Source organism: Chrysemys picta, chromosome 1 (assembly GCF_011386835.1).
Source record: "Chrysemys picta bellii isolate R12L10 chromosome 1, ASM1138683v2, whole genome shotgun sequence".
Taxonomy (NCBI): domain Eukaryota; kingdom Metazoa; phylum Chordata; order Testudines; family Emydidae; genus Chrysemys; species Chrysemys picta.
The window spans coordinates 23,136,644-23,162,261 of NC_088791.1; the positions used below are offsets into that span (position 1 = coordinate 23,136,644).

Here is a 25,618-nt window from a genome sequence, read left to right on the forward strand (position 1 = left end):
TCAGAAAAGCAAGCATTAAATTCACTAGTTTGAGTTCTGTCTTTGCACTCTGGAAGAAGGTTTTACACAAGAGTGATACTAAAGGCAGCCTGGTTCCCCCTGTCCGCTCAGGCATATTGAGTGAATCATTTGAAGTGTTATGATGATCATCTCCTCCAAAGCTTTTTTACCCTTACAGCCATTTTAGGAGTTGCAAATTCCCTCCCAAGGTCTGTATCCTGAGATCCCTACTCAGTTCTTACTCAAATTTTCATGGAAATGGAATGAGTAGTGTGACAAAGTTCCTCCTCTATCTTGGTGGGTCCTGCACTTATTGGCGGATTTTCTTGCCTCAGAGATTCACCATGTGGGTTGGGGAACAGCCCAGAGACCTTCCCCTCTGGAAGAACCCACAGTCCAGGTCAATTGGGAAGTTTGGGGGGAACCCAGGCCCGCCCTCTACTCCGGGTTCCAGTCCAGGGCCGTGTGGACTGCAGCTGACTATAGTGCCTCCTGTAACAGCTGTATGACAGCTACAACTCCCTGGGCTATTTCTCCATGGCCTCCTCCAAATACCTTCCTTATTCTCACCACAGGACCTTCCTTCTGGTGTCTGATAATGCTTGTACTCCTCAGTCCTCCAGCAGCACACCCTCACCCTCTCACTCTCAGCTCCTTGCACCTCTTGCTCCCAGCTCCTCACACTCACACCACAAACTGAAGTGAGCTCCTTTTAATTCCCAGGTGCCCTGATTAGCCTGCCTTAATTGATTCTAGCAGCTTCTTCTTAATTGGCTCCAGGTGTCTTAATTAGCCTGCCTGCCTTAACTGGTTCTAGTTATTATATCCATTTCAAGATGGGGTACACTGAGACATAGAACAGTTAAGTAACTTTGACCAGGCCATGCAGCAAAACAGTGACAGAGCCAGAAAGAGAGAGCCCTGTCAGTCCTTAGCTTTAACTGCTAAGCAGTACAATCATTCATCTCAGAATCTCACGTGCTGTCCCATGACTGAAAGGGTTTCACACAAAGAGAGTTTGGGCAGCATGGACAATTTATTCTTTTCTTTTTATTTATTTATTTCAAGTCAATGTAATGCTTATGAAATGTGCCCAATCAACGACCTTAAGGCATGAGTTCACAGACTCCATCTCCCCCTGCTACAGGTACAACCAGGGCAAAAGCACTACAGGTTTTCTCACGCTGCCCCACCAATCTTCCTCATGCTTCAACATGAGGGACCCCCTCAAAGGAAGAGCCCTCTCCGTAAGATGTTTAGCACGGTTGCAGTTAGTGTCAACTGTGATGGTGGTTTTGAGGATGTGGACAGCCAGCCCTTTGATTTGTTGTTTTTTTCTGGGATTGTTGTTTGTTTGTTCTAAGTCTTTCTTTGAAGTTGGCAATACTGAGCTACAATGGTCATTGTGGAAAACAACGGTTGGTGGTAATTTGGAAAAAGAGATGTAAACTCAAATCTCTTCTGTTCAATCCACTGTATTTCAGCCAAACAGATCTGCAATAGATATCAGTATTCATTATTTTTTACCTCCTTTGTTATACACTGTGGGCCAGGTCATCAGCTGATGTAAGCAGGCATAGCTCAACTGGCTTCTACAGGAATCTGCTGATTTGCACCACCGGAGGATCTTGCACCTTATTTATTTTTTCATTCACATTGTTCTCTTCCTCTCTCTGTGTTCCTTTCTTCACAGTCTCTCTCTCTCTGTTTGTTTTCCACTCTGTCTACTCTCTGCTCAATTTCCAAGCCTAAGGGATGTTTGCTCTTTCTCCTCATGCTGTTCACTCTTTCCAATCCCTCGTATGTAACAGAAGTGATCCCAGTAACATTCGAGTTCAAGTCAAACTTTGAAACCTGTGTTGTTTGAGAAGGTTTGGCATGAAAGAAATTGCATTCTCTCACTATTTATTATTTGTATTATGGTTGCCCAGAGGCCTCGGTCAGGACCGAGACCCCTAGTGTGCTGAGCACAGTACAAACATAGAGGAAGACATGATCCCCGTGCTGATGTGAGTGTGAAAAACAATAGAAGAGAAGAGGAAGGGAGAATGAGGTTAATAGTAATAAGATCATGTTATTAAATAGGTTAACTATAAGCCTAATCCAATAGGAGTCTTTATATTGACTTCATTAGGCTTTGGGTCAGGCTCTATGTACGTGATTACTTTGTTCCAAATTATTTAAGAGTTTAATTTATATTTTGGAATTCAAATTAACCCCAAACTCAAAGCAAAGCTTATGGGTCAGCCTTGTAAGGTTCACTGAAACCTGTGCAAACTAACGTTGGTGGGTTTTCCCCAGCCCTGTACCTGCTCTCTAAATAAAAATACTGCTTCATCTTTGGAACTTAACTCAGTATTTCCAGAAAGTGCTATTGAGATAGCTGCTATGTTGGTCAACATACCAGGCATTGAACAAGGGACTTGGAGGTACCCATAATGCACACTGACCAGTGGGTTATATAATGCCAATGCCAATGATTATCTGTGGCTAGGATACTATTAACTGTGGGGCAGGAAAGCAATCATAGCAGCTTTCTTTATTAGTTTATGTGGCTGTAGTCTCCAAAGAAAGGGTGAATGTCACTAGTCGGTAATGGAAGTTATCAGGTCTCGATTAGGGATTAAAGTTTATCATTCCAAGAGTTTTGTCTGCATTCGAAAGAAGCTAATATACAGTATTTGACCTTGCTACAGTAGGTGATAATACCCATGTTGTACAGAGGGAGGTAAGGAAAGAAGAGATCTGTTATGTGAAGCTATGGGCCAGATCCTGAGAGGTGTTGATGTCAGAGGAATTTGCAAGTGCTCAGCAACTCTCAGAATTTTGTCCACTGGAAATTGTGGAACAAGACAGAGGAAAAAAAGTATAAAACAGTGTTTCACTGTGTAGCGTAAAGGCCACATGTTTAACAAACTATAGCAGGAGACCAAAGAGGCCGTTGAAGGGAAAAGTAATGTGTAAATGAGAATCTGCTTTAAAAAAAGAAAAAAATAAGTGGGGAGCTAGGAACTCAAATGATCTTATCATGCAAAGAGTAACTTCCAGATGACAGAAGCTTAATATATTGTAGCTCCTACGGTCTCAGCTGGGAAAAGACTCCTTTTTGGTTCACATTCTACAGAGCTCAACCAATAGACCACCTATTTGAACTAAGGCTGCACCCACCTAGAGCTCAGCCAGGTCTCGCCTCTCCTTGGCTCTCTCTCTTTCTCTCTGTTACAACATGGGTATTGACACCTACTGTAGTAAGGTCAAGTGTTGTGTATTACCTACAGAGAGACCAATGAAAGGCATATGTCTGCCATGTAGCTAGGTATATTCTAGTGTTTAGCAGACACAATGGCTTGTCTCCTAATTTAGTAGAACTAACACATTCTTTGTCAAATTCATTTTTGGAGTGACTCTAGGGAAGTCAGTAGAGTTACTCCGGGAAGGAAATTGTCCCTCTACTTGTTTGATTTTTATAGGATCTTGTTGTGAACATAAATGACTTACATTCATTCTGTGTCCTCTTGTATCTTGCTTGCAGAACAATAATGAACTGGAAAACACATCAGAATGTATGTAATTTTGCATACCTCTTGTGTCCATTACTATTTTGCCAGTATCCTTTCCATCTCTCCTTTTGACCCAGGAACTTAATTCCATTAACAGAAGTTAACAAATAAGATTTGCAACAAAACTCAAATGTAGTTATTCTGAGATGAATATGTAGAAGAGCACTTGTTTGACAACCACTGTACTTATAGTCTAGAGAGCTAAACATTTTGGAAAAGGGACTAGGAAAGCCATCTGGGGACCATTATTTTTGTTTCACTTACCAAGGAAAAGATTGAACAATAACAGTAAAACTGGTGTTATTGTGTATTGTTGGGAACAGCCTACCGGCCAAGGTTACTCCTTGCATAAAAAATTTTTAATGAGCAATTTTCCACTGTCATGCTTTACATTGCATAAAATATCTTGAAATATTATAGCAGGACTAGTAAGCACAGTAGAGTGGTGTGGGGATTCCTTATGAATGTATCTGGAGACAAGGATCTGGCTTGTCATGTTAAAATAATATTGCGACAACAGGCAATAAGTTGAGATACATATGGGAAATACTGTCCGCTTGCCCTGTTTTATCAAGGATTTGCAGCAGCTAATGATTCAGTTTTCAGATGTGGAGTTCCTTATAAGGACACAAGTATCTGAATTTGTGTGCTCATATCAGTACTTAGTTATGTAAATGCCCATGCTGGTCTCCTACTGTAAGTTCTAATTTCAGCATCCCATTTCTGGGTTTGTGCATTGAAGACCAGTTTACAGTTTTAAACGCGTGGCATGGATTGCTGCATAGTTGAAACACACTTACTTTTGTATGGGTCAGACCCATATTGCACGTGTGAGGATAGGAAGGGTCTGTACCAATGTGCGTTTGAGTATTTTATATCCTGTAAGTGAGGTTTAGATGACACAAGACAGGCAGTTGAGAGTGTATTCCAAAATTCATGACAATCAGCAACTCCTCCCCACCAGGATATTGTATATCCTGATATTGAGGGAACAAAGAACATTGCTGGAGAAGAGTCATAACACAATGCTGTGAAGGGAGATAAGAAGGAGAGGGAGTAGAGACAGACTATGTGTACAAGCCACACGTATTCATGACTACTTGATGGCTTTATAGAGGTAAAGGCTGGTGCCTTATCCACACACACACGTGCTCTTCATCTCAGCTTCATGGAAGGACATTCCACAATACTCAGGGAGTTTAGGGATCATGTAGGTCCTGGCAGCCAGTAAATCTGTTTCAGGTCCTCACAGTTTTGCTAATGCTGGCACCCTGTCCAGACCACTGGGATACTGTCAAAAGATTTAGTTTCAAGAAAGTTTCTTCTGAAAGAACTGGTTTATCATGTCATTGCATAATGAGGACGATAACCATAGAACAAATACTCATGAAATATTCATGGCTAACATTTGCTGAGCATGTACAGTTGATAGCTATACATTTTTTTTATATCTTGGCTGCTTTAGGTTTCTTGATTTAATGTTAAAAAACAACAGTGTGGTTTAGGTGTGTGGTCAGGATTATTATACATGAGTACAATTCTTTATTTTGAAGCCAAAGTATGCCTATCTGCTGCCTTACACTGGGGGAAAAAGAATGATTTAAATTATTTATACCAACCAACTTGCATTCTAACTCCAGCTATGGAATGTAGTCACTGACCTTAAAAACAAAATCACAAGTCTCCCGCTTTTGCTTTCTTCTGTCAACATCATAGATTGCCTGATGGGAAGCTCAGATCACCTCCCTACAGGCAGAAATGAGCCCGCGCGCGTACACACACACACACACACACAAACACACACACACGGCAGCCCTAACATTTTACTGACCTGCTCAATTCAACATTATTATTGAAACATTTCATGACAAAAGGGGGATACAAACTATTTGATCTTGCTCCTCTGTGACAAATAGGTTTGTTATAGTCAGTCTGAGTTCTAGTCCTTCCTGACAAGAGGAACCCATAGCCATAGGTGCTGGAATCATTTGTATAGTGGGGGTGCTGAGAGCCATTGAACCAAACTGTAAACCCTGTATGTGATGGAAACCACTTCAAGCCAGGAGGTGCTGCAGCCTCCCCTGCACCCTAGTTCCAGCACCTATGCCCATAGCCCTTTTTTCATCCAAGGCTATGTCTACACTACGAGATAGAGGTGTGATTCCCTTGCTCATGTACACACATTTGTGCTAGCTGTCTTGAACTAGCATGAGTATAAATTACACTCTAGCCTCAGTAGCCCAGGTAGAGGCAGCGGAAGCACAGCTGAGTGCTGCTGCATACAACCCACCGGAAACCGGTAGGTGCCTGCTCGGCAGGGCTCAGCGTTGCAATAGCAGCTATTCTGCTGTTCATTCTCACACTAGCTCTGTGAGAGCCAGCACAAGCTATGTGTACATGAGCAGAGGAATCACGCCCCTATCTCGTAGTGTAGATGTAGCCCAAGGCGCCTGGTTTTCTAAAGAGCCAACAAAGTCCTGGCTGAGCAGCATAAAATTAGCTGCTAAGATCATCTTTCTGATCTATCACTCTAACCATCTCAAACCTTTCTTTGGGCTTGTCTATACTTACGCGCTGGTGTGGCGGCTGGCAATCGAACTTCTGGGTTCGATTTATCGCGTCTTGTCTGGACGCGATAAATCGACTCCGGTAATCCTGCTCGGCGCGAGGAGTACGCGGAGTCGACGGGGGAGCCTGCCTGCCGCGTCTGGTCCGCGGTAAGTTCGAACTAAGGTACATCGACTTCAGCTACGTTATTCACGTAGCTAAAGTTGCGTACCTTAGTTTGAATTGGGGGGTTAGTGTAGACCAGGCCTTTGAGTCCATCTTCTGACACTGCCTTTTCCACTGCATCAAATGCAATACATTTGTCCCTACTTTGGAGACCAGAACTCCAGTGTTCTAGGGCCTATGACACAGGCCCCTGGGTGCAATGGTAACACTACTACTAATAATTAATAATAATTAATATAATATAAATCTCTCCCATTTTATCTGTTCCTGTATCATATTGTCACCTCATACATTGCCTTCCATGCCATCCCTTTCACACAGAACATCCTTCCTGAAGCAATCCCTGAACATCCTCCCTGAACCATAAAGCCACTACCTTGCCCTCCTTCAAGTCCCACCACAATCCCCATTTCAAATGTAATGCTAGCAAATTGATTTTGGAGACAGAGACTACATGCTACTATGTGTTTTATGGTGCCACTGTGGGGAGAGCAGTTTTCGTGCATTTCCCATGGACATCCTTTATTGCCATGTGGATCGAAAAAGTGGCTTCTTTTGCTACATAAGGCCCCAATTATTGATGGTACACACCAACCCATACTGTCTAGGGCTTGCATCTCACCCACGTTAAAACTGATTCCTGCACTGAAATTTGTACCATGCAGCTTGCTTACATGTTATTAGTTTCTGTTATATGTTGCCATGAATTGCACATAACATTTGGCATTGTATCCGTTTCTCCTTTCCTTTGTTTCTCTTGTGTTTTTAGATTGTAAACTCTTTTTGGCAGGGGCTGCCTCTTCCTCTGGGTTTGTATGGCGCCCAGTACAGCGGGGACCTAATTCTGACTGTTACTTATGGGTGCTATAAAATAATAATACATAAATGAATGAATAAATAAATATCTGACCATGACTTAAACAAAAAACTGGGTGAGAAAAGTCTAATCCCTTTATACATCTATTGCCTGCTTGAATGAATCCCACTAGAAAGACTTATTACAGATATTTTAAAATCAAACACAAAGTTATTGGGCTCATTACAGGAGTAACTGGATGAAGTTCTATGGTCTGTGTTCTACACGGGGGTCAAACTTAGATGATCGAATGGTCCCTCCAGGTCTTTAAATCTATGAATTTATGAAAATCATTTCCACCCTTCTCTCCACTATGCTTTTTCCTCTAATATTTTTTCCTAGTTGGTAAGAATTCATCTGTCCTCTCTCTATGTTCCAGATCAGGGGACTGTACAGAAAGTTGTTGTCCTACCCACCAACTCTTCTGCAAGTGGAGAGCTCATTTTAGAAGAATTGGAGGTTTTTCAGGTTTGTCTTGCTCCCCCTTTCATTCCTCTAACACGTATGTTCACACAAACACTTTGGTCTAAAGCAAGGGTGACTAGCACTTGATAAAAGATCAAATAAATTAGTAGAATGTCAGCTTGATGCCCTCCAACTGAAGGAAGTAGGAATAAGGTGGTGTCTAGTGTACTGTGGAGGGTAAATGGGCTTAAATCTTTTTTTCTGCATTCAAATGCCTTGTTTTTCTTAGGTTGTCATCCTGGCTCAAAGGATTTTGATAATCACATTTTTTTTAAGAGGTCATGTTATACTGGCTGCCAGCAGGAGACTTTTATCATTGATTATACGATAAGCTTTCTGATTATGAGCCACAGATTTGAAGCAAACTGGTGTTGTTTTTACTTTGCTCAAGTTCTTTAAAGCCAGATGTCACTGGAGTCAAAAAGCCTTAGGCCTAAATCACCCTAAGCTGAAAAGAGGCATAGACAATTAATGGCAAAAACGATAAAAGAGTCTCTGTCAATCATTCTAGCAGCCTGTTAGAATAATAAGGAATTGTTCCCCCGACTGGTGAAAGCTCTTTGAAATTTGCGAATGGACTGCCATTTACCAGGTAGACTCAGGGCAAGTGATGCAAATCTAGGCTGAGCGTCTCTGTTCCCAGAACAGCTCAGCCTGTTGTGCAGAGGGACTGGGCAGCCCGTTTGCTATGGTGCAGCTAACTTGCTGTGTGGGCAGGTGTGGAAGGGGCAAGCTCCATCTCCTCCCAGCCCTCTTTTGGGCACACCAAGGAAGCATACCCCATTCTCCCCTAGAATCATAGACTATCAGGGTTGGAAGGGACCTCAGGAGGTCATCTAGTCCAACCCCCTGCTCAAAGCAGGACCAATCCCCTGTGGACAGAGGCCCTCCCTTGTGCAAGCCATACAAGGGACTGCCATCTCTGCACAACCTCCTCCTCTGCACACCTTCATACATGCCTGTCCCAACCCAGGTTCCTCAGTTGCTTTGTACCCCAGGATGAGTTCCCTGTGAATTTAAATGGTCTTGTTATGCCTTGTGTGGAAAACTGAGCCTACTTTTTTCAAAAAGTACACATGAATAATATTTTATGGGACTTCTTTCACCAGAAATATTATTCATTCCATTTAGAGCAGAGGACGCTAGGCAGGGAAAGCAAGGGCTCATGGGAAGTCTGTACCAAAGCCTGGGAGAGAACCCAGGGTCACGACTCTCAGTCCCCTGCTTGGTCTTCTTCTCATTACATCCTGAGCCCTCAAGATCATATTAGCATAAACTCAGGGCTCAAAACATATGATAGTTGGGCTGGGGCTTTACTAATGACTCTCAAAAACAGAAGGGACAAGGGTAGCAGAGGCTTAGTGTAAGTAAAGGCCTATCCTAAGTAAAGCATGCAGTAGTGCTGTCAAGTATTTTCTTTTTGAAAAGTAGCTCTGAGAGGGAAAGTGGAATCTGAGGCCCAAAGTGGCATTTGACAGATTGCAGTGAGAAAGACGGCTGGAGCAAAGCTATTTAATCTCGTCTCCATGCAAGACACAAGAGACAGAGCCCCAGGACAGCACTGCAGACACAAATCGGGGACATTTTGATCTACTTCAGTGTTTGTGAAAATGAGACTGATAGAACTGTTCAAAGCAAGGAGGGAATAGGCACTGTATGCTTCCCACACACTGACCTCTGCAAATTTACTACCCATTAGACGTGAACTGGCAGCAACACCTTATTAATCTGGCCATTTATCCCTTGCAGCTATGTCAATATGACTCATTTCCCACTTACTAAACTTTTACTGCTCCAGTCCTGAGCCCCAACATCTGCCAATGCGCTTATCTTCACCTCAGGTATTTATATGCCCCCCACTACTGTAGCATCTGAACACCCTATAATCTTTACTGTATCTGTCTTCACAGCATCTCTGTGAGGTAGGGAAGTACTATTATCTCCCATTTTACAGATGGGAAACTGAGGCGCAGAAAAACTAAGCGACTTGCCCAAGATCAAACAGGAAGCTTCTGGTGGAACATGGAATTGAACTCAGATTTCCCAGCTCCCAAGTATTCAGTCCTGAAGTGTTACAACCCCACAGCCCCAATTCTGAGCAACTTCCAATTTCTGCAATCCCCTTGCAATTCCAGCCCTGGGCCTCCTCACAGCTCTGCTGGTGTGGCACGCTCTAATCCTGACCTACCACAATGGCATCCGTCTCTTGTGATTACTACAGTAAATCCTTGATCCCCAAAATAATGATTGCCATTACTGTTGCCATCACCGACACCATTAATTTTGATGAGAATAATGGATTGTTTCATTGACTTAATACAGTGGATGTAATAACTCCAAAGGGTGTTTTTTAACATTCAGTTTGACACAGATAATAAATGATACTGAAAACTACATACAGTAGTGCGCAGTGTCCACTGAGTGCACTGAGCAAAAACAAAAAATCAGTAACACAACACATCATTTGTAATGTTGGCATTTCTTGTTGATAATCTAAAAACATGTGTTGGACAGTAACCAAAGTGTACACATTGTAGATACAGTGTGGAAGAAATATTAATTCTTCTTGTCTGGATCATGTGCTAATTACGTATGAGCTGTTACATGATTCCTGCATGCTGTCACCTTCCAAGAACAAAGGCTGTGCCTTCCAAAGAGAGAGAGAGTGATGGTTTGCAAACACATACTGCCTATCTGTAGTAGTGAGTCAGCTCTTAAGAGCAGTTCAGCCAGAAGTGTGAGAACTTGTTAATGTGTCTGAGTCAAGTCCAGAGGTTCATGTAGCCAATATATTTACTGACTCAAACTTTGTGTTTATGTCATGTTTGTTGAGTTGTGGCAAAAGATGATTAGGTGTGAATGACATCCCCTCGAGAGTCTGGAAAAGAATGGTTTATCTAGAAATGCCTGTGGCTTACAAAAGTTTAATGTCATGACATAAATAAAAGATGGCATATAAATGTGATTTGTCTTTCAGAATAATGCTCCCATAACAACAATGAAGATTTCATCTAAAAAGGTAAAGAAAAGTGGAACACTCATTCAATGGTTATTATCTGAGGACAACATTAACTTAAGGTCCTAAAATGGCTAACTAGGATGCACCATACTACATACGGACACACAGATCTTCAGTGTAGCACCTTTGACTTCCAATTTGCACTGGCTAAGGATCTGTTCCAGCACCAGTAGGACAAAATCCACTCGTGCATTATTCAATATTGGTTATTTTCAATTGATAAAAAGTGTCAACAGTCCAATTAGGGAACAAAAAAATTACCATATAACCAATCACATCACAATCCATAGACTGAAGCTATTTGTCTAAATTATTCATTCATCGCTTGGGGAGTGTAGGAATGGTAGTATGGGGCCGATAATGAGGTTATGTCTGTCAAGCTAATTCATAATGGCTATTTTGACATGAATATTAATGTGGTGATGGTGATCATAATAGTTGTGTGACTGCACAACCAAAATAAAAGGTAGCTAAAATTCTGTATTCAAACAATTTAAATTTACTGAATTGTGCCCAAGACTTTTCAGAATTATTAATTAATTAATTACTATTTATGAAATTAAACTCAATGAGATTTGCCAGTGTTATGAGAGAGAGGGACTCAGGTCACCACAGTTCAGGTATGCTCATATCCAGGGTTTATTTCCACTTTAAGAAATGCTATTTAACTGACTTTTGGTTAGAACCAGTCATTTTGCTCCAGATTCTGATGGTTTCACTCACCTTGAATGATCCTTACTCCATGAGTAGTCTCATTGACTCCAGTGGCCCTATTGGTCTGGAGTAAGGTTCTATTTAAGGTAAGATTCTCAGAATCTGGTCCATAGTGACCTCTAAGTTTTGTGTTTATGGAATCTATGCCCTGGAGAAATCCAACTAGAATCTTTGCACAATATTTCTTAAGGAGACTGTATGCAGAGAAGTTACTGAGCTCAAAGGCTTGATTCAATAATCCTCACTAAGGACCAAGTCCTCAAATCTGAACTATATTAACTCAGACCTGCTGCAGCAGGACAAAATAATGAGACTCGATGTCCAAAAAACCATTAGCATTCTCCATAGCATTTTAAATATTTTCTAACAGGAGATGATAATGTTATAGGCATATTAACCTGGGAGATTTCTATTTATTTTGGCTTTGAACCCTTTAGTGGCTCACCTCTTGGTTTTTAGTTAATTCCAAAACGAATTGAAGGCTTTATGCATATGTTAACTAAGCTCCTGGGTGAAGCTGCTCCTCTAGGCTCCACATCTGAAATAAATGTTTCATAGACTCATAGACTTTAAGGTCAGAAGGGACCATCATGATCATCTAGTCTGACCTCCTGCACAACGCAGGCCACAGAATCTCACCCACCCACTCCTGTGACAAACCCCTAACCTATGCCTGAGTTATTGAAATCCTCAAATCGTGGTTTCCATTGCCTTCAACAGCAACAGTTATATGTGAGCTCGGAGGAAGGGATCACGCAGGTATCTTTGCATCGCTGTCATATCTATGGAACAGCCTGCGCTGACTGCTGCCTCGCTAGAGATCCTTACTGCGCTTGGGATGGCAATTCCTGCTCCAGGTTCTACCCAACAGGGAAGAGGTGAGGAGTCTGATGAGATTTGCAAGAAAAGTACAAGTCAGGGGTTTACTTCCATATGTAGTCATGGGTCATGTAATGTGATAGCAGAAAGGGATTGTTTGTTGTTGTTGTTGCTGGCATCTTTAAAAATAATACTGAAATACCTGTTGTTTTTGGCATTGCACGCTGACCAAAACTATCTGCTAAAGAGATCACTTTTTATATTAAAAGCAGTATATTGTGAAAGAAAGATTTCATTCTAATTTTAATGCAACAAGGGCCTAATCCTCCTCTGGTATACAATATGTGCACCAATTTTAATGGAGTTACACTGAGGTAATGCTGATGTGGGAATAGAATCAGAATCCAATGATGCCTTTGCCTTTGTTTAAAATTGCTGTGGATGTAACTATCATGGTAATCCCTTTCATGCAGCATAATATCTGAGAGTGTGTCTGGTGCATTAAATCTTCATATTCTGTGTTTCTCCTCACTGAAAAGGACTATTTATAGGGAAACAAGTTGGTCTGGAATTTTTCAGAGAGACATTTTTCATCAGAAAACACTGATTTGTTGACACCAAAACTATTTATAGAGCTGGGTCTGTTTCGACAAATCTCTTGACTTGAAAAATGTTGGAATAAAAAAGTTTGGAAATTGTCAAAATATTCCATTTCAATATTTTTGAAACAAACCAATACCAAAATAATTTATTCTGGTTAAAAATGTACACTTATTAGACAAAAAAAAAAGATTAAAAAAATAAAAAAGTTGAAATCAAAACAAAACATTTACAAATTATTGAAACAAAAGGTTTTGATTGACATGAACCGATTTTTACAAATTTTTCAATTTGCAAACATTTTTGAGATTTTGACTTTTCAATCCCATTCAGGATGGTAAATATTTTCTAACTCTCAAAAATATTCACAGGACAAGAAGACTCCCACCGTGCTCTGGGAAACAGACCAATACAGGCAAATTTCATTTCCATATCATACCCACTAGATTTGGGATTTTCAACATGAAGTTCATTAAAGCAGACATAGAAAGCAATTTTTCTTTAATTTACAACAGAAGGTCTCTAGTTCTCACTGAGTTAATGGCACAAACTATACTTTTTATGCAAAATAGCAATCTCGCTCCACTTCTCTGGGGAAATATTTAATAGCAGAAGGCTGTAGTGAGGTCTCATATTACTGGGGCTTCAGTGCTTGTACAAATGACTACAGAATATCTAATGAATATTGTGTGAAATATTAGCAAACTAAACTTTTCATTACAAGTGGGTTCTAGCCTGGCCTGGCCTGTGCAGGAGCAAAAGGGGAATGAGACCCACTTCCCCTGTGTAACCTCCCTGCATCACAGTTGTAGATGCAAGGAAGAGCCCGGGGACTGTGTGCATGGTACTCCAGCTCTCTGATTCTTAGCCCACCTGAAGCCAACACAACTTAAACTGTTGAGAGATATAACAGAGTAGAAACTCAAGCCCAACATATATAATTTCCAGTTGACCTCCTGCCATTTCCATAATGTATATCCATGTTATTTCCATTGGGTTTTATATTGCTGCTAACATTTTGTTTGTAATGTGCTTCTTATAGCAGACCAAAATAAACACCAAACACAGTATGGAAAACAATCTGTTTTTCATATGCTAAGGAAATGAGTTGTTTCTTTATCTAAAGAAACAGCTTGTGCTGGAGAAAACATCAGTAATTTGAGCCAAATCCCCAAGTCTAGACAGTAGTATCTTTCTACGGTCAATCTTTCTCTCGCCACCTCTCTGCCTGCTGTGTGTCATCCCACACAGCATAACCTCAAAACACCTGACTTTTTCCTTATGTCCTGAAAACACCCACAAACACATCCTCTGCAAATAAACATTTCCACTTCTTATTTCTGGATAAATAGTAAACTGTCAGGATAAGATCTCTTGATTAGGTTAGTGGCGTGTGGAAGCAGCTTCTGAAAGACCACCGCAAATTATGGTTTACCTAGATATTTTCCTACTCTGGTGTTCACTATTTTCTCTCTCATCTCATCTCTCATCTCATTTTCTCTCATATCATTCAGGCCATGTTATAGTGCTGCAGCATTTTTAAAATTGAGTATTAAATGTAAAGGAGGACAACAAATCCTCAGCCACATAACACTTGCCTAGTTTCAGGTTTTGCTGCAAATTCTAAAGTCAGGCAGAGAGACAGAGAGACATCCAGCAAATTTTGTGTTGGGCTGAGAGGCATGAATTAATGTGGAGAAAAATAGTTATAATAGGATAAAGCATGACCACCTGATGATCACAGAGCACTTCAAAAACATTAATGACTTAAAATTCTCCATATCCCCTTAAGGCAGAGCAATATTACTCATCCTATATGACAGATGGGGAAACCAAGACACAGAGAGATTCTGGCACACATTTCCATACCAGTTGCCTAGAGCAGGACAGGTAAATCCATAGTTAGGCACCAAAATAAATAGTGTGATTTTCTGAGATGCAGAGCAACCTCAACTTCACCAGTGAGAACTAATGACAGGCGTGGGTGTTCAGTACCTCTGGTAATCAGATTACTTAGGCAAGTTGGAAACATTGGCCTAAGTAACCTATCTAAAGTCAAATAGTGAGTAATTGATGAGGAGCAGTCATTGATTCTATAAGACTGCCCTGGCCTTCAAAAGGAACTGACAACATTTGTATGAACCCCTGTATGTGAAACCTCTGAGCTTTATGTTGCTCCACTGTACAACAGAGACTGTTGGAAGGACATACTGCTTGATAGTGAAGAATGGATGAACCAGTATGGATACAATACAAACCAGTTGAAACCTTTCTCAGAAACCTGAATACAACTCATCTTCTTTGAGGTTCAGAAGAGGCTGTTCTTTTCATGAATAGGGTCAATCTTAGCACCCAGCTCTGTTCTCCTTGACTTCAGTGGGAAAACTTCCATTGATTTAAATAGGACCAAGGTCTGGGCCTTATATGCATGCCAATTGCAAAACATGGAATTGTTGACAGTAAGTCATGACCACTGATACTAATATATAATTTGGTGAATAGTTTTACAGTGTGGCTATTTTAGAGTCATAGTTTGTGCTTCCCAAATATTACAGGCGGAGTCGTAGACAAGATGTGAGACATGGAAATCCTATGACTCAGTGCCGAGGATTTAACTTGAAAGGTACTGTAACTGAAAGATGATCATACTGTTAAAGATCACTTGAACTTTCCTTCATGTGACTCATCCTTCAGGTCAGCCATGTGGTTTACTGGTAAAGCAGCAAAAAAGCACAGTCATGTTCCAAACCTGAGATAGGCTTTTTTCCTTAACATCCTTTCCTTGCATTTTACATGAAGTGTTGCCTTTGTATGATAGCATGGCATGAGATATTATAAAGTGAGAGTCCAGTAGCACTGACTTGAGTCAGCTATAGGGAAATCATGGACTGCTCTAGTTCCACACACACTTCTGCCCATGTCCTTTAAACCCACCTGTTCCAATCTTGTGCCTGATGATTATGCTGAACTGTAAAGTCATTTGGGTCTAGATTGTGCTTTTGGGCATAGTCCTGAACAAGGGGTGGTGTGTAAGCTGCGCCCCCTCCTGCACCCCCCACCCCGGAATAGCCTCAGGGCGCACTGTGACTTGGACACCACTCTGAGTCACAATTCTTCCCCTTTCCCTCTTTGCACTGAGGGACGAATACATTATTTCATCTCTTTTCATGAAGCATTTTACACCCCAATGTGCACCAGACCATCTACACTGCCCAATGAGTTGAGGCAGTGGAGCTAAGGCTCCTTCCACTTCCAATTCCAAGCAAGGCCAAACAAGGGTGATACCTGTAATTTAGGCCCAGATCCTCAAAAGACGACTAATTCCCATTGATTTCAAAGGGAGTTAGGTGCCTAAATACCTTTGAGGACCAGTGTCTTACTCCATCTTACTCCCCTGCATGGCTGAGTAAGGGCTGTGACAGTCTAGTGCTTTGTAATCCACACAAATTGAGATTAGGGGATCAAGAACATTTTCACTTGCAATTTTAATCCTGTTTTGAACTCTTGTCCATTTCACTCTGTGCCATCAGTTGTAAAGTTGATGTCTTTTGCTGGGATATGTCAATTTGTCAAAAACAAAACTTTTCATAGAAACCTATCTAGTTTCAATGCAACCTTCATCAGGAAGGTTTCTCAGGTCCAGGATGCAATTTCTAGGAAAAGAGAGTGAGAGATCCCAAAATAGCCAATTAACCTGGGAGTAAAGATAACCAGTGTGAAGTCCTTACTCTGAATTAGACAGAGCAGAGGCTTAAACATGGGTCTCCTACAGCTTGAATGAGTGCTCTAACCACTGAGCTATTGACTAATCTTAATGAGGGTGTTTCACTCTCTCTTTTCAAGGAAGTTTTGGTGAGAGTGGGGAAGAGAAGAGCTAGGGTATAATAGGTGGCCCTTCTCCCACTTTTTCCAGTGTAATAAAAGGTAATAAAGAAACCATAATTTAGACTCTTTCAACATATAATTTATATTTTAAGCCATTTTATGGCAAACTAATACACTGAGAAGAAAAAAACATCGGACAACCACCAAAAAGACAAAAGAGTGATGTGAGTAAAATGTATTAGCAAATTTATAATGCAATTTTGAAACTGAGGCATAAAGCATGCCCTGTTTCATGCCTCAACGTGCTTTAACATGTGAGGCTTTAACATTTTTCAACACAGTGCTACATTTAAATATAGCATTGAGCACCAATAGGTTTGTATGGCCACTCTACATATAGATATTCTATATATTCTGTAAAGGCTTATAGCATTACCAAATTATTGTTAGCTCTTTGGGCTGTTATGAAAAAGCATTTGTTTTCTTTCTCTCTCTCTTTCAAAGCGCACATAACAAGTAAAAATAATATGCAATAGATAAAAGTTTAGCGAAAGGATGGAAGCATGTAGATACTACAGTGCTATAGAAAACTGTAAAATCTGTAGAAAATGTAGACAGATCGACTCTCATTCTGTATGATGTATGTTCCTATATGACTCAATCCTAAAGTATATCTATAAAACTCACTTTGACCCCAGTCCTGCAGTAAGCTCCATGCAGGCACAAAGGCCTACTAATTGCCAAATTAGGGCCTTTGAATGCCAAGTACTTCAGGATTGCTTCCATAGCATTTACAATATTATTACCGTTGTTATTACAGAATCCAAAGTGTGCTAGACACTTTACAGAACAAATAGAAAGCAAAGGTTCCTTGCCCAACTAGCTTAGAATCCAATTTTAGAAGTGACTCTATGACTGAGGGTGAGAAATAGGAGATGGGGGATAGAATGAGGAAAGACAGGGTGAGAACCGTATGATGACGCAATTATTTGATTTAGGCATCTATGTCTAGGTGGTTCAATTTACAGTATTTATTTTTAACCATTACTGTTTACTCAAAAATAGAACTTACATCTGATGTAATGTTAGAAAAATTAAGCCTGGGACAATATTATTATTTGAGCAAACTAATAAAAAACTAAACACTTGATGTTGGTAACAGACAATCGCTCATCTATAAAGAGTGTGAAGTGGCACAATAAATTTAGGTGATGATATAAACTCAACATATGCCCAAGTATTGCTAGAGTGTTATAAATCAATTGAAAGCCTTTCCAAGGAGAAGACTGGCATCACCTCCTTCTGTATCCTGGACTCAGTCTGATCAACGCTTTTCATTGGACTTTAGGTTTAGAGCTAAGTCCTGTCCTACTGGGTGGGGGTGGAGTGACACTATATGATGGCTAAAGGGTGACTGAAGAGCATCTTAATGCTGCTTTGAAAAAGAAGCTGTTTCTGGCCATTTTTAGCCCCTACCTCACCTCAAAATGCACATTCAGGGAACAGCTACAGGCCTAACCACATCCTTGGGAGTAGCAGGCTGTATCTTTTTGATGCTGGGACATTGACAGGCATGCTAAATAGCTCATCCTTCTTTAAACTCATAGATTTTAAGGTCAGAAGGGACCATCATGATCATCTAGTCTGACCTCCTGTACATTACAGGCCCCAGAACCTCACTCATCCACTCCTGTAATAGACCCCTAGCCTCTGGCTGAGTTACTGAAATCCTCCAATCATGTTTTAAAGACTCCAAGTTACAGAGAATCCACTATTTACACTAGTTTAAACTTGTAAGTGACTGTGCCCCATGCTACAAAGCTGGGCGAACCCCCCCAAAGTCTCAGCCAATCTGACCCATGGGAAAATTCCTTCCTGACTCCAAATATGGTGATCAATTACACCCTGAGCAGGTGGGCAAGACCTGCCAGGCAAATACCTGGGAAAGAATTCTCTGTAGTAACTCAGAGCCCTCCCCATCTAGTGTCCCGTCTCCAGATGTTGGGGATTTTTGCTACTGGCAGTCGCTGATGGGCCACAGAGAGCACTAGGATGATGCCCTGGCCTGCTGCTGCCTGAGAGCACTGGGTAGAAGAAGTTCCCTCTGTCCTTTTATTATTCCTGGGCTGCACCAGGCAGGATTTGACCCAGGATTTGCTAAGTGACCCACAAGCAGGTGCCCTAATTTCTCATAACAGTCTGTGCCCAGAGCTGAAATATTTGCAGTTTGATTTGGCCTGAAGTTTCTCCAAACTTAATTCTTTTTCTTTTATAGCTTTTTGCCCCAAATTACAGATTCCTGGATGCCTTCAGTCTAGCGAGTCTGAGCCAGGGTGTGACTCAGCTAGGTTAAGGAGCCTTGGTTGCCAGTTTTGCTGACGTGTAAATGTTTGCTTTCCAAGTCAGAATCAGGCATCGGTAGTACAATAGTCTTATCTGCCCCCTCTTGCTTTCTAGCGTACAGAAATGCAGCAGAAGTCATTCAGTACGGAGTGAAAAACAACACCACCTTTCTTGAGTGCACCCCTAAATCTCCCCAGGCATCCATTAAATGGCTCTTACAGAAAGACAATGACCGAAGGAAAGAGGTGAGTAATGCAGCTCAGGACCACAGATCAATCGGGGGTGGGGGGCAGGGGAGTGCATTCAGTCAGGGGCTTCAGACAGTCTAGTTATGATGAAGCAGGTTAGGAGAGTTGCATATTTTAGTGTTTTGGCATGAGGAGGGACAGCTCGCATTATAAATTATAGCTGAGATTTTCAAAGGAGCTTAAGAGAGTTAGACACTTCACTCCAGCTGACTTTTAATGGGAATTGGGCACCTAATTCCCTTAGAAAATTCCAGTGTACACCTATATTCAAAACGCAAAGTAGAAAATCTTTCCTCTACAACAAGTTGATTGTAATGGGAATATTTGCTCAGTCAGCACATGCTGTTGATCTGAGGAAACAGGCATAAAAGAAACAAGATGTGTAAAATCAAGGAGCTAGGTCTGATTACAGCAGCACCTTTGTGCAATGGAGAAGATAAAAGAGAGAGCGAGGGGAAATGGGGCAGGTTTCCTTAGCAAGAAATTAGCCTGAGCTAAAAACACTTTAGGCTACAAGCATTTTCCCCACTGTGGTGTAATCACATTTTCCATTACTGCACGCTCCAAGGCTCTCAAGTTTCAGCACTCGCACATACAGTATAATGCTTTCCTTGAGTGATACAAAAAGGAAACATCATTTCCATTTCCAATCTGAGGCAGATATTCTTTGGAGGAAAAAAAAGGAACTTCTGTTGTAAGAGTAAGACGGTAACATGGTGCAGGTGACAGAATATAAATAATGGAAAGTGTTACACTCACTCATGTCAAGCCACCCTGTGAAATGAGAGAGAGGACTAATAAGGCGTTTATTGAGTAAAACATGCTGTTTCTCAGGTATACTCAGAGAAGGCTCAAACCTTGTGCTAGCAACGTAGATACAATTCTTTATTCCTTACTCAAGAAAAACATACACCGTAGCTGAGTTCCCTTTTGTCTTTCTGTTTTGTAATTGTGTCGGAATAACACATGCTGGAATTAGTAATGGATGAACCATGAAAGGATCAGAGGGTTGTTTCTTTTCAGCTAAGCTGAGTCTTTCTGAATTCTAAAACCCCTTTGCTTGAGGAACTGGGCTGGAAATTTCACAAGAATAGACTTACTCAAAAGAGATTTCTGCAAAGCCTCATGCCATGTGAGTTGCCGCAACATAGAAATATTTAATAAGAACACCATCATCGACTGTCATAGGCATGAAACAAAAACTAAATAGTGTGCTGTATAAATTTCTTCCAAACCCTACAAAACTGAATACAGATTGACATCCATCCTCCAGACACTTTTACACCATTGTATAGAATCTACACCAGATATATAATTCTTTATAGAATTGCCCTCTGGTGCCAATATCCAATTAAAGCATTTACCCCAAAGCCACCCAGTGTCCAGTGAGACATCAACCACGAGTCTTACGGACTCCATCTTCCTTTCAGCAGATGTTAGCAGATCACTCTGATGTTAGCAGGCAGGCTCCCCAGGTCTGTAATGCTGGCAGAGAAAAGTCTCTCTACACCCAGGGGTCTACCCTCTTTAGAGGTGGTTGAAAATCCTGCCTTGTGTGGCTCCTCCCAACAGCCTAGGTTGGTCTCTGTGGCTTGATCTTCTCAAATGTTAATAGTAACTGTTGAAACTCATAATAAAGATTAAATTCAGAAAAACTCTCCACAGAACAAGCTTCCCATATGTGAAAAAGAGTCACCAGAAGATATTACATGCATCTTGTATAATTAATTGGCCCATCATCCTGTATAAGAAGTTTATTTTGCCTTTCATCCTTGTAGGTCAAACTTAATGAAAGGATCATATTGACTGAGCAAGGACTCTTGATTCGCTCTGTCCAGGATACTGACAGAGGACTCTACCATTGCATTGCGACAGAGAACAGCTTCAAGCAAACCATAGCAAAGATCAACTTCAAAGTGTTAGATTCAGATATGGTAGCCTTCATGACTGACAAGTGGTCCCCCTGGACCTGGGCCAGCTCTGTACGAGCACTGCAGTTCCACCCAAAGGACTTCATTGGAGCTTTCAGCCATTCAGAAATGCAGATGATTAACCAATACTGCAAAGACAGCAGACAGCAAGGACAGCGCGGAGAAGAATCCCAGAAGATGAGAGGGGACTATGGCAAGTTAAAGGCCCTGATTAACAGCAGGAAAAGTAGGAACAGAAGGAATCAATTACCAGGATCTTAATTTTTTCATTTGGAGCCTCAGATGTGTTTGTTCTCCCTGAAGAGGGCTCTTGTTTGTCTGTTGAGAGCATATTAAAATAAAAATTAGTAAAGCATGCCTGAGAAACAGTCTTCTCCCAGTAAAATGCAGTGTAATTTAATTAAAGAAAATATAAAACCAGCGTTTTCTTTGTGAGATGCTCACTGGCACTGCATAGGTCCCTATTGTAGCAGCAAAACTGAATATGTACCTTAATCCATTTGATATCCTGATATTTACTTACAGTTGAAGAGAAAGAAAGAAAATCAGTGCATTAATTTGCAGTTTTGGAATTGAGCAGAACAGAAGGGGAGAGAGATAATTTGGGTTAAGATGGCTGTTCAAATGAGGGTGATGCCCAGGGATTTCTTGCACTGCATTTAAGTCTATGAGTTTCTAATTGTTTACGGTTCAATGTTGGGTTTACAATTTTCATTCACTGTACAAGTCATGTGAATGCATGAAGCTAAGAAGCTGGCAAAAGTAAAGTACAGTAGAAGTGGATAGTACAGAAAAAAAAACCCTCAAGGTCAAATTAAGGTAAAAGTAGGACAAAAAGAGAAAAAATGGTTTTATACTTCAGGAAACACTAATTATTGTCCATAATATGAGCTGTAATACATTCTGAGACTTAATTTACAAATATCTCTGCTCATATTGACATCAAATAGCATATTGGCCCTATAACACTTCATAGCTTTGTAAGCAACATGAGGACTCTCATTATAGGTAACATTTTCAAAAGTATATAAGTCACTTAGGTGCTTTTGAAAATGTGACCTTAATGTGAGCAGAATGTGGATGTCTGGTACAACATTTCCTCAAATACTAGAACCACAGATTTCTTTTATAATGTCCCAAATGATAAAGGTTAGAGCTGGTTAAAAGATGTGCAGAAAATATCATGAAAATGTTTGAAAGTTTCAAAACCAGTATCTTTTCAAAGTTTTCCAAGAGAGCTGACTAAAAAATGTTCAGAAAATTGCTTTCCAAAATTATTTGATTTCAAAAATGTCCAGTTTTCAATTTTTTTCCTTTCTTTCATCCTTTTCTCCTTTTTTATTAACCCATGTGCTATTTGTTGCTGAAAAGGGGGAAACAAGGGAACGGTTTAGAATGGGGAAAAAAAGAAAATTGAAAAAACTGTTTTTTGTCTTTCCCCCTTCTCCCCCCGCAAAAAAGGAACATTTCAAAATAAGATTTTTGGTGACATTTTCATTTTCAAAAGCCATTTTTCAGCAAAAAACATTTTTGTTACAAAAAAATCTTCACCAGCTCATGATTTGTAACATGCCAAATAGAACTGGTTGAAAACTTGGTGAATGTCTTTCTGTCCATCCATCCAGCTTGGTACAAAAATGTCACCATTTTCCAACCATCTGTAATGCAAAATATCAGGGGCAAATCCTGCTAGCCTTACATATGTGAGAAGTTTCCTGGGGTCCACGAAGACTACTCACATAAGACAGTTATTAGCAACAGATAGCACCACAGAATATCACAGGCAATGCAATGACATTTTGCGACTGTCTGCAGCAAAATAAGCTAATTAAAGATATTTTATATTCAAACAAAATAACATAATTTTATGATGAACTGAGGAAAAATAACTTCTAAACCCAGAGGCGGTTTTCAAAAAAAATGCCAGCCGTTCTAATAAAATGATGCCTTCAAACAAAGTATCTATATCCAGAGGTTCTCAACCTGTGGGTCAGGACCCCAAAGTGGGTTGCGACCCTGTTTTAATGGGGTCACCAGGGCTAGAGTTAGACTTGCTGCGGCCTGGAGCCAAAGCCGAAGCCTGAAGGCTTCCGCCCTGGGTGGTGGGGCTCAGGTTACAGGCCCCCCGCCTGGGGCTGAAGCCCTTGGGCTTTGGCTTTGCCCCGCGCAACCTGGGGCACTGGGGCTCAGACAGGCTCAGGCTTCAGTCTCTCCTCCTGGGGTCATGTAGTAATTTTTGTTGTCAGAAGGACGTCTCAGTGCAATGAAGTTTGAGAACCCCTTATTCTATCCATTATTATTTTAACTTTATTTTAAAACAGTTTGTGAAAGCTTTTTGAGCATGATTCTTAGCCCACTTCCTTTGGTGTATATCGGGAGTAAGTCTACTGAAGTGAGTCGAATTACTCAAGATTTACAGTAGTGTGATGAAGAGTATGTCACAATTACATGATTCTGGTTTCAAACTGATGCGCTGGCAGTCAGGCGTGTTACCATTTTGCCGTTCAGTGACGGAACAGCTGGGAAATATGCTTTGATTCAGCAGATCACGGAAGCACAGGCTTATGTCCCATTGTCATCAGTGGGACCACTCATAATTAACTGCAAGTTTAGCACACGCTGAATTGTTTTGCTTAAAGGGGGATGGGATGGCTCATGTGCTTAAATCTGAGCCTGTATTTAAGTGCTTTGCTGAATCAAGGCCTAAATGCATATTAGTGAACTATGTACACTGGTGTATAGTGGCCTGAACCAAAGCCCATGGGAACCAATGGGAAGATTCCCATTGATTTAATTGAGCTTTGGATCAGGCCTCAAGAGCTGGCAGGGTAGATTCAACAAAGACTAAATGAAAATGAGTAAATGAAAATCACTTTTTGCCAGGTGTCTTGCAGTGGAGAAAATATCCATTTGGTAGGATGGGAGACTTTCTGAAGATTCAATACTTAAATTACAAACCAAAAAGTTGTTTTGGGCTCCACAAAACAAAACTACCTCCTAGACTGACATTAGTTCATATACTCTGTATGCTGCACTTGCTCTTCCAATGTTATCCAGGAGATTCACTGCACAGTTAGTATAACATTAATGTCTGTTGTGAGGCTCATAATTGATTCCAGATGAAATATGGCATTTAATAAGCGTTTAAGGGTACGATTTATTCTTTGAGCGGTTGACTACATTGATATTTTAATAGGCCCCCATCAGGCCTCAAAAATGATAGTTACATTGTTTATAACTGAATATTGGCAATATGGGATTCAGTTAAAACAATCAGCATAGCTCTGAGTTTCGTATGATTATAAAATAATATTTTTAAAGCTGCTTCACGTACAATTCTTATGGTATGACTGTTTAAGGGATTATACTTAAACTAACATTTTTTCTGCTGCATGAAAACTTAAGTGTATACATAACAAACTTCTGTCAATGTGTAGCCAGTCCAGCCTTTCATGCTTTAGCAGGTCTCCTCTGTGTATAATGTAGGTAGGGACCAGATTCTCAGCAGGTGTAAATAGGTGTAATTTCCTTGATTTCCATAGAACTACAGGGATTTATACCTGCTGAGGATCTGGCCCTAAATGTACAGGCTAGACTTACTACAAGTTTTTTCTTTTTAAAGTAGACCCCGGTCCCCATTTGTATGTAACATGGACTTTTAAGATTGTAATATTGTTTGTGCTATTTAATAACTTCCTATTTTGAGGATTACTGAATAATGTATATAATTTTATTCCCTTTTTTAAAGAAACACCTTCTAGATATAACTTTGCCAAATGTAAAGATAAGTTCTCTGTCAAGAACTCCATAAGTACTTTTTTTTTGCTGCTTTTATTTTGTGTAGTTTGTAAAGTTTGCTGAAATCCTGATTTAACAATGTGTTCTTTGAATCCTCAGTACTGTACATAAACGTGTTTCATTCAGAAAACCCTCTTTTTAAGAAGTGTAGGTATGTGTATAGTTCCTAGCATGATGAAACTGTCATTACAGTGAATATTCATTATATCCTGTGAAAGAAAGAACAAAATGTAGTTTAACACAGTGCTATTTAATTGGAATTATTATTTGCCTGACAAAATAAAGTGTGTTGAAACAACTTAAGGATTTGTTTTGCTTTTCCCTTTGTAGATCTTTGCTAACAACCCAAAAACTTTCTTACTTATCAGAAGAACAGCTGTCCCATACCTCTTTGCAACAAAACCATGCAAAACATGCTGGTTTCAAGATTTGTAATAAGCCTTTTTTGCCCTCCCTGGCTCACATTGAGTTTAATATTATTGGTTTCTTAGAAAAGTCTGGAACTTATCTAAGATCAAGATTGAAGCTCTAGGAATGAGCATCATAAAGGATCTGTATACCCCATCATGATCAGACTGAAATTTTTCTTTGACCATGATTTGGCAGGAAATTGGTTTTTGACAGAAAATATAATTTAGCAAGAAATTTCTGTTTTGACATTTTCAAAATTTCCAATTATTTAACAAAAAGGATTTAGAAAGGGAGGG

The 25,618-nt window shown here is 40.4% G+C and overlaps 1 protein-coding gene across 6 annotated transcripts in view; it reads left to right on the forward strand.

The window, feature by feature from the left end:
* The window catches only part of SEMA3C (semaphorin 3C), a 161,154-nt gene extending 135,940 nt beyond the window's left edge, over window positions 1-25,214 (forward strand). For 5 of the 6 annotated variants that reach the window (XM_005296965.5, XM_065554556.1, XM_065554516.1 and 2 more), the window contains 6 exons: window positions 7,529-7,617; window positions 10,592-10,633; window positions 12,068-12,225; window positions 15,322-15,389; window positions 19,049-19,179; window positions 20,961-25,214. In XM_005296965.5, the coding sequence (XP_005297022.2) occupies window positions 7,529-7,617; window positions 10,592-10,633; window positions 12,068-12,225; window positions 15,322-15,389; window positions 19,049-19,179; window positions 20,961-21,374 (902 nt within the window). In that variant the 3' untranslated portion in view covers window positions 21,375-25,214. The remainder of the gene's footprint in view (window positions 1-7,528; window positions 7,618-10,591; window positions 10,634-12,067; window positions 12,226-15,321; window positions 15,390-19,048; window positions 19,180-20,960) is intronic. The other variant, XR_010589812.1, reaches the window with a different exon arrangement.
* Window positions 25,215-25,618: the final 404 nt, after the last annotated feature.